Raw genomic sequence first — 18,878 nt, 5'->3', positions numbered from 1 at the left:
ACCATGTACTAGTTACAAAAACAGGGGGGGCAAATTCTCTACAGTTATCACGCCTATCTTGGACCATTTGGCGTTGGACAATACATCATAACATCCATCTGCTCACTGAACACCTCTCAGGGATGGACAACCATTTTGCCAACCTTCTCAGCAGGATGTGACAAGTTCATGAGTGGAAACTCCACCCACAAGTCCTTCTCCAATACATTCACAAGTTGGGGTTTCCACATAAAAACCTAAACGCAAAATGCCCAGACTCTGCCTCCAGGTCTCTACACCCACTATCCAAAGGCACAATGCTCTGTGGATGAACTAGCCAGGAATATTTGCCTACGCTTTAACGCCTCTCCCTCTTCTTCAGTTTGTAGTTGGGATGGTTCAGGCAGATGCTTTTCACCCCCATTCTAGTAGCTCCCACTTGGGCACACCAACCATGGTTCACTACACTATTTGAACTCTCAGTAGTTCCCAACCAGAAGCCTCCCCTGAACCCAGACCTTCTCACTCAGAACCATGGAGAAATCAGGCATCCAAAGGAGCTCAATCTTGCGCGTTGGCTCCTGAGGTCATAGAATTTGGATACGTTAATCTTCCTCTGAATCTATGAACATTCTTAAAGTAGCATGTAGACCTACAACTAGAGCATATTATGTAGCAAAGTGGAAAATATTTGTTTTTCTACTGTCACAGTAAACAAATCTGTTTGATGCAACTCTGCAAAATATTGATTGCTACCTTCATTCGCAAACTTCGGGCCTTGCTTACACTTCCATATGTCTACATTTAGCCGCAGTCACTGCCTATCTACAAAACAGGCAACGTTTTGTCCTTTTTTAAGGTGCCACTTATTAAGGCATTCATGTAAGGCCTTAAAAGAGTAATTCCACCTAGAGTTCGTTCCACCTGCACCGTATTGGAATCTCAATATAGCACTCACCATTTGAACCATTACACAACTGCTCCCTACAATTCTTGTCTTGGAATGTTGCTTTTCTTTCCACAACCCGATTCAGTTGGGGAAATAACTCTGCATACACTAGCTGTTAAAATAACTCTAATGTATTATATTAACAGAACTAAGGAGTTCAGAAAAATTAAACAACTCATTGTTGCTTTTTCGACCCCTCACTGGAAAGCCCATATCTAAACAGACATTTCTAGATTGATAGATGCATTCAAACATGTTATACCAAAGCTAAAAGGACTTTGCCTACACCTCCTAGAGCACCCTCCACTTGTAAGATGGGGGCTGCCATGGCTTTCTTGAGCAATATCCCAATAGCTGACATTTGTAAAGCAACTGCATGGTCTACACCCCACACTTTCACTTATTCTGAGAATGTGTTAGCACACCAAAAAGCCAATGTAGGACAGGCAGCGTTACATGCTCTCTTCAAAACAATTGCAATGCTCACAGGATAGCCACCGCTTTTGGAGGGGGGCTAATTTACAGTCACACATGCTTCAAACTAAGTGTTACTTAACCTGTAAGCATCTTTTCGTGGCATGTAGTGCTGTAGATTCACATGAGGCCACCCTCCTTCTCAGACACCTGTGGCTGTTGCAGTTCATGTACATTATTTTATTTGCATGGACATCTTTTTACTGATACTTTCACTCCATTCTCGCCAACCTGCTGGAAAGCAGTTGAAAATGGAGTTGATGCTCATGATCACCAAGAAGAGGGGTCACTTTGTCTCGTGACTATAAAGACTTCTTCAAAGAAAAACAACTTGCACACTTCCGGACCAGACACTAGATGGCGGAAGTATGCATAGCATGTGAATCTACCGCACTACATGCCACAGACAGATGCTTTCAGGGTAAGTAGCATATTCCCTATCAGCTTCTTAGATAAACAAGCCACACATCTTGTAACGTATAATGACACTTCTCTCACATGAGGTTCATAAAACAAGCGAGATTGAGAAGACCTACATGACTACTATTGAGTAGCCAACACAATGCGGGACAACAGGTTGCAATAAACCATTCACATACATTATAGACCGTAATGTATACAGGCAGGGAAGTGGTAAGTCAATATAGTCTTGCTCCTCATCACAGTCCATTGTTAAGAGATAATCCCTAAGCGGCTGTCGTATATCCTTCGGTCAGGAGTTTAGAGGTTGTAAAGAGACATAAAGGTCACTAGTAATGTCATATCCCAGAGCCAGGCAGCAATGGTTGAAAGTCACTTACCTTTGCTTCTGGGGGAGGGATACTATTTCCTCATGCTGATTCCTTGGCAATCCCACCTACCTCCACGTTCTGAAGGATGGCCATAGTCCTATGAATAAGGTTCTAAGTTGGATTGGTTGCATTGTATGTTCACTATCAAATTAAAGCTGGCCTAGTCTCTGTCATTAAGGTTCAGAAAAAATGTACATGGAACTGACGTCAAGGTGCATGGCTTCAGTGATGTCCGAGCATTAACGAAGACTGAGACAATTCCATCTACTGGCACAGGAGAATATTGCAAACCAGAAATATTGGTGCAGTAAATAAGTATTTTTCTTTTGGACAGGGTTGACGTTAAGTAAATATTCTATCGTTTATTTTAAAAATCTTCGAAGGTGGATGTAATATTTGGTATTGCTCTGTTTTTTTTAATCACTTGAAGTATTGATAAACCTGATTGTTTAACCTTTATATTTTCACAGTACACAATAGGAGCTCTCCAGTTTTCTGTAAATGGAAGTATCTGTATGAAGTGACAAAAATAAAAATGCTCAAACATGATTTTCTGTAAATTCCACATTTTCCTTAATTGCATTTTCAGTGATTGACATAAAACTGGAAAAGCCCCAAGAACAGCCAGTCAGCGAAGGAGGTTGCTCTTGCTAATACAACTTGTGCTTATCCAAAATCTGTCTCCAGAACATCACTGCTTCTCTATTCATTTTACTCTTCATTGACTGAAGTGTGAATATTGGCTTACGCCTGCCCCGCCACATCTTCCTCCCCAGCCCCTCAGTTATAACGTATTGCAACCCATCATTGCTGGCTGTCTCGTGGAGATGATCTATTGGCTTCACAAGCACAAAAATACAAGTTGTTGGTGTCTCCATTATTTATAGGAAAGAAAAATCCAGAAAATAATTCAGAATATTGCAGTTATGAAGTAAATGGTTACGTTTTCTTAAAGGTAATGCACTTTGAAATGACACAAACTTGATTAGTTTTGATTGGGATGATGGGAGCCGTCATGGAGATGGAGGTGCGGCCAAACACATGCCTGTGCCGTCTGCCTCTTTCCATTAACCACCTTGAAAATGTCTGAATATCAGAAATGCGGGCAACTCTGAAGTGTCCACCATGTGGGGTGGGAGGGATACTCATCAAAATGTGTACCTGCTCTCTTTAAGACCAAACCTAGATTTTGTTTTCCCTTTCTTTTATTTTGGCTAAGTTTTACAGGGCACCGCTGTCCTCCAGGTTTCATGTTTATTTTGGAGGTTGCATGAAAAACATATGGAGGTATTAATGAAAAGATCAACTTTTATTTTCAGGGAAGTAATCTTAGCATATGGGGAAAACTATAAAACAACTTACACTAAACATACAGAAATGCTTGATAATGGATTTGTGAGTCTGTTGATCCATTACCTTGTGATTCCTTAAAGGTTGGATTATAAGTTGTCTATTTGCAGTGTTACAAATAAGTCCAAACCATTCTGGCCTAAGGAGTTTTTAAATTGTAAACTTTTGAAGTGAGACTGTATAGTGTTAATGTTTAAATGTTTTACGGTGATTAGGTATTTTAAATTTGGGATGTAATACACATGATTCAGTATAGCATGGGTAAAAACTATAGATCAGAACGTACAAAAATGAAATGCCCATTTATTATCAATAAACAGTTATACAGACTTGTGGAAATAGCATTAAACACTGAGAAACAAAGATGCATGATAAAAATAAAGTATAGTTATTGCTACAGCCACTGAGATATTCAGAAGTGATCAGTAGATTAGGAGAGTTAAAAAAAAAAAAAAAGCAATTATAACCAAATGTTTATAAGTCTTTGAAGGGTTAAAGTGGGAGCATTTTTACCTAAATAATTGACATTGCTTAAAACCATTTTAAATTCCCATGCTCAATTACTTAAAATTGGTATGTATTGCAACCACATGTTTTTGTTTCTACAGTAACAGTCCTTTGCAAGAGACGTGTCCCATATCTATTAGGAAAATAAGTATTGGAACGTCAAGTCCATCAAACGACTGTTTGTGTCTTCAAATGCAGACCTATGCCTTTGTTTTATGCATTGTTGTTGGGTCTTCCATGTTAATTTTTTTCATTACATGTGTATAGTTTGGTTAACAAAATGGTAACTGGATTAGTTTTATATTTAACTAGTTTGCTCCATATTAGCGAACGTTTGTTTGCTATTTATTTCTTTTATTTTAAATTTTGTTTATACATTTGTGCGTAAGAAAAAAAGTAACACTGAACAGAAATATGTTTGAGTTCTACCAATGTTGCGAGTTTTAACCTCCGAAACCTCACTGAACATTGCATTGGAAAATGCACCACTTTATCTACATCACTAGTCGCCTTGAGATTGCTATGCATGTCCACCAAACACATAAATGCGTTAGTTTGCAGGAAGAGTATTGCTGCATTGAAGGTCAGAAAAGGGAAGTTTTTTATCGTTGTGTATCGCTTTGCAATGCCTTACAAAATTGAAATCGTAAGCCATTTAATTCCCCTCATACCTTTTTGCACGGCCAACTTTAATCCTTTGACTCTCTGACCACTCCCACCCCCACCTTACCTAGTCACCACACATGCAAATATACAGACACTAACCCGGCCTTATCACCTGCGGTGCAGTTGGATGCATGGATACCTAAAGTTCCAGTGAAAGTTGTTTTTAAAAGGAGTTCTTGGGACCTGCATTGAACTCTGGGTATGAATAAGGACTTTTGAAATTGAGAGAATGGGATGTTAAGTGCTTTTATAATGCAATATTGTTATTAAAGGCATTTTTTTTACATTGCATGTCCTGAAGTAAAATAAATATCAACTAAATGTCAGAAGGGGTTCACTATCCTTTCTCTTTTCTGATTGAAGGCGGCTTACTTTTCCTGCATTGCCGCCCTTGTTTGTTTCTAGGTGTCTGGTCTGCACAATTGAACTGGTTTGCTTCTTTTACATATTGTCCTCTGTAGATTCTTTGACTTGGGTTCATGAAACCGAACCAAATTGGTGTGTAAATTTTGTTCATACAGCAGATTTTTTTTTTTATATGCACAGATTTTCTGCTAGGAATAAAGTATAAATAAAACACTAAACAGAACTGGATTTTTGTTGTTTTTACTTTTTGTGGGTTTTTTATTGCTATTCTATACCTAATTTGTGCAAACTCAAACTTTTTATTTACTTTTGTGTATTCTGTTTTCCATCTAGATGTTAGTCCTGCTACTCTGTCCATTAACTGTAGATTCTGTCTGCAACTTCAGTGATGTGCATCTTATGCTTTGGTTGTTTTTCCATCCGAAGTTAGTTTTCATTCCTGAAGTAAATTTTGTTTGAGGCATGTGAGCTGTAGATCACATGCTTTGCATACTCCTGCCATCTAGTGTTGGGTCTGGATGTTTGCAAGTTGTTTTTCTTCAAAGAAGTCTTTCCACTCATGAGGTAGGTGACTCCTCCTTTCGGTGATAGTGTGCATGGGCATCGACTCCATTCTTAGATTGTTTTGTTCTGCCATCGGGTACGGACGTGAATTGCTGGGCTCCGGTTCGTCAGTTTCTCGGGTTCCCCTCGGTGCGCAATACACTGACTCTCGACGGTATTGTTTTTGATCACGTATTTCCATTCTTTGCATATCTTATTTACTTCAAAATCCCTTTCAATCGGGTAGCTCATGGAAGGCTGCTGGGCCTTCCAGCGTCGGTCCGCCTTGCAGTAGATGGAACGGGCTCCATTTAAATTCTGCCCTCTGTGCCACGCGAAATTCCTGCGCACCGACTCACACAAAGTGTGCAACTTATGCTGATCTCCAGAGCACAAAGAACAGGACTGCGACGCGTGTAAGGCTTTCTGAACGAAGGAGACGCTTCGCGACAGTCTGGCTCGACGTCACGACATGCAGCTCCAACACACCGGTTCCATTCCAGGACCTCTTCGGAGAAGATTCGAGCCAAGAGACTGGAGATGCCGTGGGAGCCAAGGAAGAACAAGAGCCTATCTCAGTCTTCGAATACGGCTCTGATGCGGACGAAGACATCCAACAAGGGCAGCGTATCTTGAGTACTGATCCTCCCTTGCCCCAAAGTCCACCTCAGCCAAAGAAAAAGGCTCCGGTCCAACCCTGCCTGCTGGTCACGGTCAGTACCGAGAACATGTTTCCAACGCCCCCCCTTCCAGCTCGGCATCGAAACACACCCCGAGCCTTCCGGCTTCGACGGAGTCGTTCGAAATCGGGCACCGAGCCAAAACCTTCGGGGTCGAAGTCAGGATCCGGACCATCCCCTTGAACGCCGAAAGCTACTTCGGATCCGAAATCATCGGCATCCAAAACACTGGCACCGAAACCGTCTGCGCTGAAACAAACGTGCCAATTCCATCAAAAAAGCAACAGCCTCAAAACCGTATCCAAAACAGAGACAACTCTGCATTCATCCAACAACTGGACATGTTACCACCAAAGTGACACTCAAACATAAACCTGAGACTGAAGAAGCTTGCCACATTCTTTTAAAAAGGAAAATGTGGCTACTAACCTTTCTCCTCCTTCTCCTGAGTCTCAACCATTGCTAATCTCAACTGCTGACTCACCACCACCATATACACCTGATGATCAGGATGATGGGGATGGGGCTGGGGACAATAATCCAACACCTACAGGCCCATGGAGAGATTATAACAATAATTCTCCCACAGGTAACGATCCTGATGTGTACCCTACTGAGCCTTCTCCACCAGACGACAGTGTAGAATATATAGAATTATTATGTATAGCTGCTAATTACCATGGGGTCGAGTCACATAAGGAATACCTAGAAGATTTCCTTTTCCAAACATTTAGAGTTCCCAAAAATCCTCGCACTCACTTCCCATGCTCAAGGGTATGCTTAGACACGTGGATGACATTTTTAATTATCCTGTGCGGGCACTTATCCTCACCCCTAGGGTAGACAAAACATATAAATGTGCACCATCAGATCAAGCTTACATCAGGGGGCAGTTACCATTAGATTCTTTAGTCGTTTCTAATGTACAACTGAGGGCCAATTCCCAAACGTCAGGAGATGCTCCACCCCAGACAAAGAGTCTAAGTTGATAGACTCCTCTGGGAAAAGAGTAGCCTCCCAAGCTGCAAATTTTTGGCGCACATTCAATACCCAAGCACTTTTAGCCAGGTGCGATAGGGCGCACTGGGATGAAATGGAGCAATTGCTCCAATTTCTGCCTGATGAGCACAAGTCCAAAGCTCAAAACCTAGTGCGGGAGGGACAGCTCGTCTCGAACAATTCCATCAGATGTGCTTTAGATGTGGCTGACACTGCGGCTAGAGCCAGCAACGCCAGCATTTCAGGGTTTAAACCAGAGGTTCAAGCTTCTATCCTTAACACTCCATTTGACAAGCAGCACCTCTTTGGCCCTGTAGAAGACTCATCATTAGAAAAGATGAAAAAGGACACAGAGGTGGTGAAATCCATGGGAGCCTTTTGGTCACCTTCTGTCCGTGGTACCTTTCGGCACTCCTTATCATGGAGGATCCAAGAACACCTCCTCAGACACTGCTTCTACGACCTACAAAGGCAACAATCAGCCCTCTGCATCCAAGGGTTTCTCCAGAGGGAGGTACACAGGCAACAAAGGCAATGGTAGAGGTTCCAATACACGTGCCTCCCCCTCCAATGCCAAACCGTGACTTGCCTACACCCCCCCCCCCCCTGATCATTTAACACCTGTGTGGGGGGGGGGGGGGGGGGAGGCGTCTTTCACAATTACTGCCTGTCTGACAGTCAATAACTACAGACAAATGGGTATGGAAATTACCATTCTGGTTATTGCCTGGAGTCCACAGAAAAAACCTCTCCTCATAAATCTCTAGAGCTGCTAGAAGTGTTTCTAGCACTCAAAGCATTTCAGACTCACCTAGTCGGCAAGGCTGTCCTAGTTCGTACCGACAACATGACAGCTATGTATTATATACAAAAATAAGGGGGGGGACACACACACTCCAACTGTCACACTTGGCTCGAAACATTTGGAAGTGGGACATTCACCACAAAATCAATCTCCTAGCAGAACACCTCCCATGAGTGAACAATCAGATTGCTGATCTTCTCAGCAGACAGACAGCAAATCCACGAATGGGAACTTCACCCTCAAGTTCTCCTCCCATACTCAAAATTGGGGGGTACCTGGGGTGGTGTGGCCTGCAGCCGGGTAAGATGGCGTAGTGTGAGCTGCGCTAACTACCTAAGCAATTCCCCGTACATCCGGCACTATCCGTACACCGAGGCGGCCACAGCAGGACACCCACCGCCATGGGAGTGTGGCGGGGGACCGCAACGTGTTTTTCAAAGACCTCGAGCGCCCACCGGGACGGCGGATCCTGGCCTGATGCAGCAGAAAATAGCACCCGTCTGGGTACACTGAGCGGCGGTTACCTGTGCTGGCGAGTCCTCTCAGGCCTGTGGGAGTGAGCCCCTGCGGTGCAGCCGTCATAGTCTCCAGTGTGGTGGGGGCCCGGGTGAGCGGCGAACGGCTGCTGCCGCTTGGGAGTGCCCGCCGTCCACAGCAGGGTGAGGTGCAGCCGGCGGACCTCTGGAGCCTACCAGTGCGGGGGGCCCTGTGGCTGGGGCGGCAGAAGGTGCCGGTTGGAAGCCCTGAGTAGCGAGGGGCATTCTTGACGGTGAGACCTCCCCCATTGGCCCAGCGGTGGGTGGATATTGCTGAGGAGCGGCCTTTACAACGGGCGGACAGGCATCGGGCCTCCAGCTCAGCCTGGTGCCCGGAGCCTGTGCATCCTGCGGGGGCCCTGCCCGCGGCTCCGGCGCTGCCCCTTTGAACGCGATATGCGTGCTGATACAGGGCAGGAGTGATGGTAGGCCCTGGGAGTTGGCTGCAGTACCGAATACACCCGCGGGTGAAGGGGGTCAGAATCTTGGAATCCCACGGGGCGCGACTGGCACAATAGATCCCATATGCTGGTGGGGCATCTAGGGCCCGGGTGTCGCGGAACTACTCGCAGCGTGCATAGACTTTGGTGGGGCCTCTTGGACTGCCGGTGCCTGGCTCTGCCCTAGCTCCTGGCGCACCATGGGTCGCACTAAGCCACAGGCCAGACCCACCAGATTGAAAAGTATACAGTGGCAATGACCCGCGAGAGGGGTGCGACGGGTGGCGATCAGGAAGTTGAAAACGCTGACGGGGGCCTGGACCCCTCCCTGAAAGATATGAGGGCCAACAGAGACTTTCGGGGTACTCTGGAGCCAAAACTGGACTCTGTGACAGAAGAAGTGAACCTCTTGCGGGCGGATATCCGGAAAATGTCTGAAAAAGTAGCGGTGGCGGAAACTGGCATTGGTGGGCTCCAGGCAAAGACGAAGAGCCTGGAGGAGCAGGTAGCTGCGCTCACAAGTAACCAGGCAGACATACATGCCCGCTTGGTGGACCAGGAAGGACAGGCTCGGCGGAATAACATCCGCATGGGGGGGGGGGGGATCCGGAGGGAAATGGAGGGGCCCTCGATGGACTGGTTTGTGGAGGACCTCACTTTGAATCACCTTAAGCCAAAACGTCTCAACTTTTTTCCGTTGAGCGGGCTCACAGAGCCTTGGAAGGCAAGCCCAAGCCAGGGGCCCCCCCACACAGATCATCGCCCGCATTCTTAACTTCAGAGACCGGGATGCCATATTGCAAGCGGCACGCACACATGGGGACCTTCAGAGACAACGCCACCATCCGCTTCCTCCCAGACTTCACGTTCCAGGTGCAGCGGCGCTCCTTTGACAGGGTGCAGAGGGCACTTCGGGACAAAGGAGTGAAGTACATGATGCTGTTCCCTGCACGACTCAAAGTCCTGGATGGAGAAAAGGCCTACTTCTTCAACTCGCCGGCGGATGCTGGTGACTGGTTGGAGGGCTGGCGCACTGTCGGCAGGGGAGGCGGCAAGAGGGGCAGGTGAGCCGAGGTGGCTTCGCCGGCTGAGCGAGTCTCCAGTGATGGCGAACGACGGACGGCGGAGTGATACTGGTATGCTGATGGGATTATAGTGCCTGGTCCAGGGCCCGGACTAAACTTTGACTCTTGGCTGGAGGGGCGGGTGGCCAGTTGGTTTGGCTCCAGGGATGGGGGTAGGACAAGGAAGTGACTTTCTCTGCCCCTGGTGAGAGACATTGATCGGGACATTCATGGCCCCGGCTCTATACTGCATGACGGGCCGGGAGGAGGGGGTATAATGTGATATGCGGGTCGCTTGGGGTTGTATAGTACGGCGGGGTGTGATCCGACATTACTTGTATGCATCTTTCTTAGGTTAGCGGACCCACGTTTCTTCCGGAATGGTTTCAGCTGTGGTAATGGGGCGACAGGCACTCTGAACGTTTTATTGGTGGGTGGGTGGAGGCTCACCAGGCAGGGAGGCAGGGAGGGGGGAATTGGTGGTTGGGAAGTTGGCAGGAATGTGTGGGAGGGGGGCGAGAGAGTGGTAGTTTTCTGGGGAATGTTTTCTTATGCTAATCATGTCATTTCTTTTGCATGGGGGTTGGTTGTGGCGCACTACGAGGTGGCGTGGCTCATTCACGGAAGTGGGGGTCAGTGATTCAGTATGGGTATCCAGACGCAGGTTAAAATATGGACATGGAAATTCAATGGTTTGGGCATGGATTGAATGCAGGGACAGGGAGCGCTCCTGGGAGGCTGCGGTGCGGGACACGTCGGGCTCCCTAGTGTCCACTAGTATGGGCATAGCAGAGACGTTTGCGTCATACTTTGAAGGAGTCTATACTCCGGTATGTACGAGGACGGAATGGGACTGTGAGGAATTTCTCTGCGATTTTGCGTTGCCTACGCTGTCTCAGGCGCAGAGAGATAGACTAGAGGCAGATTTGACCGGGGAGGAAATTGGGGCGGCACTCCACTCCCTACAGTCCGGAAAGGCACAGGGACCGAACGGGCTGCCGATAGAGATTAAGAGACAGGCGAACATCATCACGGGCCCCCTCTTACAAATTTACTTAGAAGCGCAACAGGTGGGAATGCTGCCGCCTGACCAGAGTGAGGCAACGATCGTGGTCATTCACAAAGAAGGCAAACCGGCGGATCAATGCTCGTCATGTCGACCGATCTCGCTCATTAATGTTGAACCGAAGGTGTTGGCTAAGGTCCTGGCTGACAGGCTACTCCCGGTCCTGTTGGACATCGTGCATATCGACCAGTCGAGCTTCATTCCGCACAGGAGCACTCGGCACAACCTGCGTCGCCTCTTTGGCGTGCTGTATATGACGGAGGGCATGGGGGACACGCAGACCGCATTGATGGCACTGGACACCTCAATGGCTTTCGATAGTATCGAATGGCCGAGTTAATGGGACGGTGTCCAGAGCCTTCTCACTCCGTCGGGGCACAAGGCAGGGATGCCCCCTGTTCCCCCTCCTGTTTCTTCTGGAACTGTTGGCTCATTGGATTAGGAGGGACAGGTTGTTCTGGGGCTTGGCACTGAATGACTGGGAGGAGCGCATTAGCCTCTATGCAGACGACATCGTGCTTTATATGGCTTGGCCCTACCAGTCGATGGTGCAGGCACTCCACCTCTTTGAGCTCTTTGGTAGCTACTCGGGGTACAAAATAAACTGGGGGAAATCAGTAATCTTAACGCTCTGGGGTCCTCCGCGGATACCGACCAGGTGCCCTGCGGTGGTTGCGGCGGAAGGTTTCAAGTATCTGGGGTGTATATTACCAGAGACAAAGTGGAGTTACTCTCAAAAAACCTGGAGCCCCAGCTGAAACGCCTGACAATGGATGTAGGTCACTGGATTACGTTGCCTCTCTCCCTTGCGGGACGGGCCGCGATGTTCAAGATGCTCACACTGCCTCACCTCCTCTATATCTAACAAAATAAGATGTAGCCAGTTCCGCAAGTGGTCTTTAAACGGATATCACAGACGGTGCGGGCGCTGCTCTGGGGTGGTGGCAGCCCCCGAATAGCGCTACGCAAACTTACGAGGGGGGTGTATGACGGGGGCTGGCCCTCCCGGATGTGCAACTATGCTAGTGTGCCACCCAGCTGCAGGTCGTCCATGACTGGGTGTACTCTTACAGATCGGAGCTGGCATATAGGGTGGACCAGCTGGTGATGCCTGGGGGGGGGAACTGCGAACCTTTGTTATATGCCCGTAGGCCACGTGCGGACGGGCCCTCACATACTGGGGTGGTGGTTCAGTGCTGGAGGGAGGCGAACAAATTTCTGGGGTGGTCGGCTCCTTAATCCCCCCCCCCCCCCCTTCCCTCCCAAATATGGCTTGGCGAGCAGTTCGCAGAGGTGTCCCGATTGGTTGGCTTTCGGGGTTGGAAACTCATAGGCATTGAATACCTGGGGGACGTGTAGAAGGGTGACGCCCCCCGCTCGTTTGAATATCTGAAAAAAGAATGACATGCACGACTCAGAGGTATCGCTACCTGCGCCTCACGCATGCCCTGCGTTCACACATTAGTGGAGGCAGTTCCATCCCGGAGTATTCCCCCATGGAGGATCGCCTTCTCGATCCCATCCCTGAGAAGCCTACTTCAACGATCTATCGTAAGCTCATAAATAATATGCCCGATCCCCTAGTATCGTTGATAGCGCATTGGGAGTGAGACTTGGGCGGATTTGAAGATGATGATTGGCAGGACACCCTGCAGAGCCCTTGAAATTGTGATTCGCGTCCGGTTAGTACAGCTCAATCTTGCATCGTGTGTACGACTCGCGCACCCACTTGTACACATGGGGTAGGTGTCAGTCTGCCCTATGCGTGAGGGGATGTCGAGGGGAGGGCTCCTATCATATTTTGTGGGAGTGCCCTGAGATAGTGCCCTTCTGGACCAAGGTCACGGATACGATGGCTGAGGTGGTGGGCTCTCCGGTGCCGAGGGAACCCAGGTGGTTACTTCTAATGATCAAAGGGGCCACTGACTGGACCAGATATGGGGAACTCTGGCTGGCGTTGGCAGCTGGTGTTGCAAAGACATATTGCCAGGGTCTGTGGGGGGGGTGCAGGCTCCTCCGCAATGGGATCAGTGGGCGCGAGATCTCGATTGGTGTCAGAGAGGAGGAAACCATCTACAAAAGAAGAGGATGTGATAAAAAATGGAGGATAATCTGGGGGCCTTGGAGGAAATTCAGGGAGAAGGGGGGTGGACCGGGAGGGGGTCTTTCAACGTGAATGTTTTGATGGTGGTTCAGGCTGGTCCTACTTTGTGTGGTACACTGTTAACCTATCTCATGCTATTTGAACATTATACTGTGATCTTGACTGATATGAGCAATGTTAATAAAGTTTAAAAAAAAAGAAATTGGGGAGTACCTCAAATGGAACTTTTTGCCACACACCAAAACACAAAATGCCCAGACTTCGACTCCAGGGACCCACACCCGCTCTCCAAAGGCAATGCATTATAGATGAACTGATCAGGGATATTTGCCTACGCTTTTCCACCTCTCCCACTCATTTCATTAGTGGTTCGGAAACTCAGGCAAACATCCCGCACACTGATCCTAGTAGCTCCCACATGGGCCCGTCAACCTTGGTTCACAACCCTGTTCGAGCTGTCACTAGTTCTGCATCAAAAACTGTGGCTCCTGAAATAATTTGGTTATCTAAATCTCCCACCAGACTGTATGAACATCATTCGAGAGGTCAGAAGGCCTAATAAAAGAACCTGTTATGCAGCTAAATGGAAATGCTTTGTTATCTATTGCAATATTAACATCAATCCTCTTGATGCTTCAATACAAAATATCATTTATCTGTTACACTTGCAGCAGTTGGGGTTAGCTTACACTTCTATCCGACTACATCTTGCTGCAATAGCTGCATATCTACAAAATAGGCAATCCTTATCCCTTTTTAGAGTGCCAGTAATCAAAGCTTTCATGGCAGGACTTAAGTTTTCCCACCAAGACTTCCACCTGCCCCAGTGTGGAACCTTAACATAGTCCTCACACGATTAATGGGCCCACCTTTTGAACCCATGCTTAAATGTGAACTACAGTTTCTCTCCTGGAAAATCGCTTTCCTCATTGCAATCACTTCACTAAGGAGAGTAGGTGAACTAAAGGCACTAACCATAGAAGAAACTTTTTTCCAACTTCACATATTCAAAGTGGTTCTTCGTACTAACCCCAAGTTTCTACCTAAGGTAGTTTCTGCCTTTCACATCAATCAGTCATTTGAGTTACCTGTATTCTTTCCTCAACCTGATTCAGTGGCAGAATGAGCTCCACACACCTTACATGTTTGCAGAGCCCTTTTATATTACATTGAAAAAACAAAATTATTTCATAAAACTAAACAACTTTTTGTTGCTTTTGCTCCACCACACAACGGCAATCCCATATCCAAATAGGGTATTGCCAGGTGGATTGTTAAATGCATTCATATTTGTTATGCAAAAGCAAAAAACTTTAACAATACCCCCTAGAGCTCATTCCACTCGCAAAATAGGGGCTACTATGGCTTTCTTAGGAAACATCCCCGTAGTTGACATATATAAAGCTGCAACATGGTATACACTGCACACATTCACCAAGCACTATTTTGTAGATGTGTTAGCGATACAACAAGCTAATGTGGGCCAGGCAGTACTTAGAACACTCTTTCAGACAACTCCAACAGCTACAGGTTAGCCATCGCTTTGGGAGAATACTGCTTATAGTCTATGCAAAGCATGTGATCTACAGCTCACATACCTCGAACGGAAAATGTTACTTACCCAGTAAGCATCTTTTCTTGGCATGTAGAGCTGTAGCTTCACATGCGCCCACCATGGTACCTGTTGCAGTTCTCTCTCTCTTACTCTATATAAATACGCATGGGCATCTCTTCTTTACTTACTAACTCCATTCTCACCCCCTGCGGGAAAACAATCTAACAATGGAGTTGATCCCCATGCGCACTATCACCGAAAGGAGTTATTGTATTCCGCTCTAGGTGTCCCTATATAGGTTTTCATGAAACATGTCCTTATATAGGCACAATTTGCATTGCCCTTATATAGGCATAAGATCCCAGTCCTTATTTAGCCATGCTATTCAATTACAGGCATGGTCACCTACATCCGTCCACCCCAACATCACAACGAGTTCTTAGAAACCAGACCCTTAAGCTCTTGGGAGTTTCCCTAGCCCAGGATTATTGATTTCTCCAAAAACTAATTTATTATGCATGAACCGCTATCCCTTTAGGGTTCATTCCTGACGTCTTCCTCTGCCCGATTTTACGTCAATGCTAACATTCCAAGGCACCTACCAGGTATAAATATACCTTCCCTTGCCCACGCAAGTAAGAGGAGACCTCTAATTTAGAGTAGCGCGTGTTCCAGCCTGACGCACTGACAAGAGACGCTGTCATCCCTACTCGCAGAGAATACAGCTTACAGTGTTCTTACTCCCTTCGTGGGGTGATAGTTCGAGGCCCGGAAAGAGATTCCCACCTCTCTCATTCTCAAGGTATGGAGCTGACTAGAACCTATAGGGAGTCTTGGCATACTAAACTTAGCAAAGCATACTATAGCCTACCATACTATAGAATACATCCCCTACTTCTTACCTTGTACTACACTTAGGTTAGGTACACTGGGGTAGAACTAGTTAGAGAAGCATCTCATGAGTACTCTCATTTTTAGGTTATGTATATGAATATATGTGTCATAGCTAAAAGATAATGCTAGTGCAGTATTATTTTTCTACTGCTTACGCTGTACATAATATATCTCACATACTGTCTTACGATTGTAACAGCTCATATCACCTACACGATAAACAAGACTGTTCAATAAATCCTTTTATTGAAACGCCAATCTATTCTTTCTGTGTAACTCTGAAGAAACTAAGCATGCACGATTAGCTGAGTGAAACTGTTAAATGTTGTTTCCACGATTCTGAGTGTGTTCAAATTCGAAAGGGAAACAAAGTTTTCATGTTTATGCGGTTGCCAGAAACTACTCCCTTCTTGTTTACAAGGAGTTTCTAGTGGCCTCTGAGTTAGCTGCTACAAATTAAGTTTAATATACTCGATAGGGGCATACTGTCCTCAATCCTATGCCAAATCTATAGGGTATATTATTCCAATGACCAGAGCCTATTAGGGAAATAGGAACTACACTACAGAATCACCACCTACCTCGTGACGGAAAAGACTTCTTCGAACAAAAACAACTTGCAAACATCCGGACCCAACACTAGATGGCAGGAGTATGCAAAGCATTTAAATCTACAGCACTACATGCCAAGAACAGATGCTTACTGGGTAAGTAACATTTTCCTTTAATTAGGCATGCTGATGGAAAAATAGGGATGTCATGTTCCTATGTATTGTACTTTGTAGTTCCAGACTCCTGTTGAAGGTTTAAAACCATCTGAAAGAAATCCTTGAATGCAACAAACTGTACTAAAAGGTCAAAGAGTGAATGATATCTTTATCGTTACACGTTTGCTTTAATTTGTGATTCATTTTTTGTATGTACAGATTGTGTAGCAATAGGTTCATTATTAACAAAATGCTTGATTCAAAATAAGCCTATGTAGTAGCTTCACCAATCTGTTTTCTCGCCACCCTTATTGAGATACTAACTACATTGAGGGCAAAGAAGCTGCACGCACAACGGGAAATTCTCTCAACCAAGAAAATAAAAATCAAAGCTATTTTATTTCTAATATTTTCTTTAAAAACCTTTAACCTCTTCGATGCGGCGCCGATTCCCGCTCAGCGCTGACCGTTTCTTGCGCGGGCGGGGTCATGACGGAACGGTTCCGTCATGAGCACAGCTCAACCGACGCTCATGACGGAACCGTTCCGTCATGAGCACCGAAAAGGTTAATAGACAATTGGGCACATTTGCCTCGCCTGAGGCTTCATGTCAGTCATGTATGTGATGTCGTAAATACATGTTTCAAATAGTCTATGCGATTGAGGTCATAAAGAAACTGATAATTGGGAATAATGTTGGCTTAAGTGCACTTAAACACAGCTGAAATACGTATTTAATTATCAATATCAAAGTTGGCACAGTGTCCGTGTTATTTATAACCTGCTTCTAAGAAGGTGGCTTAATTGACTAATAAAATGATTATACTACGTTCCAAAATAAAACTGGTGTATCTCTGAATATAGTTATAGCCAGCATATTTTATCAGACTTTAAAGTAGATGACATCTCACCTATATATGGATTTCTAAGGCCCCCGATAAGTAGGTTGTTGGAGATGTTAGTCAATATTTTCACTAATGCTAATTTTGCAGATTTATAGAGCAATAGCGTAGACAACTAACCATGGTTGGAAACCTTAAATTACATGTGAGATGAAATGCCAAACTATGCTTTCTTAATCTTGTGTCTAAATAACAGCCACACATTTCTGTTGCCCTATTTAATTCTGTTGATCATGTATACTGCATTCTCCCTGTACCCCCTTTTTTTCCCCAAGAGAACATCTTCGATCCAAATAGGAACATTGCTCCTTTTAAGTGCTTATCAACCAGCTGCTTTGACAAAATGTGTCCGAGGGAAACTAACTGAACGGTAAGGCGCTGCCTCAGATAGAAGATGCCAAAAAGTGAATCGATCTCCAGTGGTTAAGCATTTGTTACTTCTGTTTCAATGCACAGTAGCTACCAATAGATTGCTGTTTCCATAGCCAAAATGTTATTTTATCGTATGCAGCTGAAAGGCAAAGGTGGTCAACTGACTTTCAGTGATGCAAGAAAAGCTTTTGCCAGTGGAAAGTAGATTCCCTCAGTCTCCTTCCGTTATTCACTCATGAGGGAAAGCAAAACACAAATTAATTTTATACTATTAATTCGGGTGAGAGGGTTAGTATAGCTTATTTTATACGTACTCCTGTTCCATAAGGCTTCAACCTCAGTATACCTGAGACAAGAATGGGATGTGTATACAACTGCACAAGCATCACCTTGATGGCATGGGTGACCTCAACCCAGAAGAGTCGTTCTTATTAGGTGAACATGTGGTGGAAAAAGAAAGCACTTGCCACTGGATTTGTTCCTATAACACAGACTGAGAGAAGCATCTCGGAAAACAGATTCTAACTTCCCTGCCCCATTGTGAATATTCCACACTCTAGAGGGTGTACTGGCACCCCTTCCTCTACTAAGCTGGTATCCACAGATATCCTGCATCTGTAAAGCAATAAGAGGAGGCCCCAGTGAGCAAAACGCCATGGGAGTGAACATTTTAAGAGGAGGTGTGACATGCACACGCCTTTGGCCAATTGCGTGCTTTCATTTTGCGCTATGCTCGACCTAAAAATGGAAGGAGGAACTAAGAGCAGAATCCTGTAGCGCAATGGGAGTGCTTCTGCATACTGAGGAGCTTTACCCAAACTAAAACCTCAGCTTAATCCACCTCAGATTTCTCCAAAGTGTATACCATACGCCACTATTGCTCTATAAAATAGACCTCAAAGAGTTGTCACGGTGTTGGAGATGCAGTGCGCCTGACACGGCCTTTTGCATCTGGCCTAGAAATGCCAGAAAATCTGTGAATACTGGGAAAACGGAAAGGTGAAACAATAACTAAAATCACAGATTGCCGTGCCACGATTGGCCCGCACATGGCGCAGTTGGGATTGGGAGAGATCTACACACCGGAAATTGAAAACTCATTTCAGTAATGCTAGCCAAGAGGAGTTCA

At 45.8% G+C, this 18,878-nt stretch overlaps 1 protein-coding gene across 2 annotated transcripts in view; it reads left to right on the top strand.

Annotated features, from left to right (window-relative positions):
- The window catches only part of RAB6A (RAB6A, member RAS oncogene family), a 358,201-nt gene extending 352,901 nt beyond the window's left edge, over window positions 1–5,300 (top strand). For both annotated transcript variants that reach the window (XM_085623332.1, XM_085623333.1), the window contains exon 8: window positions 2,783–5,300. In XM_085623332.1, the coding sequence (XP_085479458.1) occupies window positions 2,783–2,847 (65 nt within the window). In that variant the 3' untranslated portion in view covers window positions 2,848–5,300. The remainder of the gene's footprint in view (window positions 1–2,782) is intronic.
- Window positions 5,301–18,878: the final 13,578 nt, after the last annotated feature.

This window comes from Triturus cristatus, chromosome 8 (assembly GCF_964204655.1).
Source record: "Triturus cristatus chromosome 8, aTriCri1.1, whole genome shotgun sequence".
Taxonomy (NCBI): Eukaryota; Metazoa; Chordata; class Amphibia; order Caudata; family Salamandridae; genus Triturus; species Triturus cristatus.
Note: the sequence above shows the minus strand (reverse complement) of the source record. Positions and strands in the feature narration are given on the sequence as shown.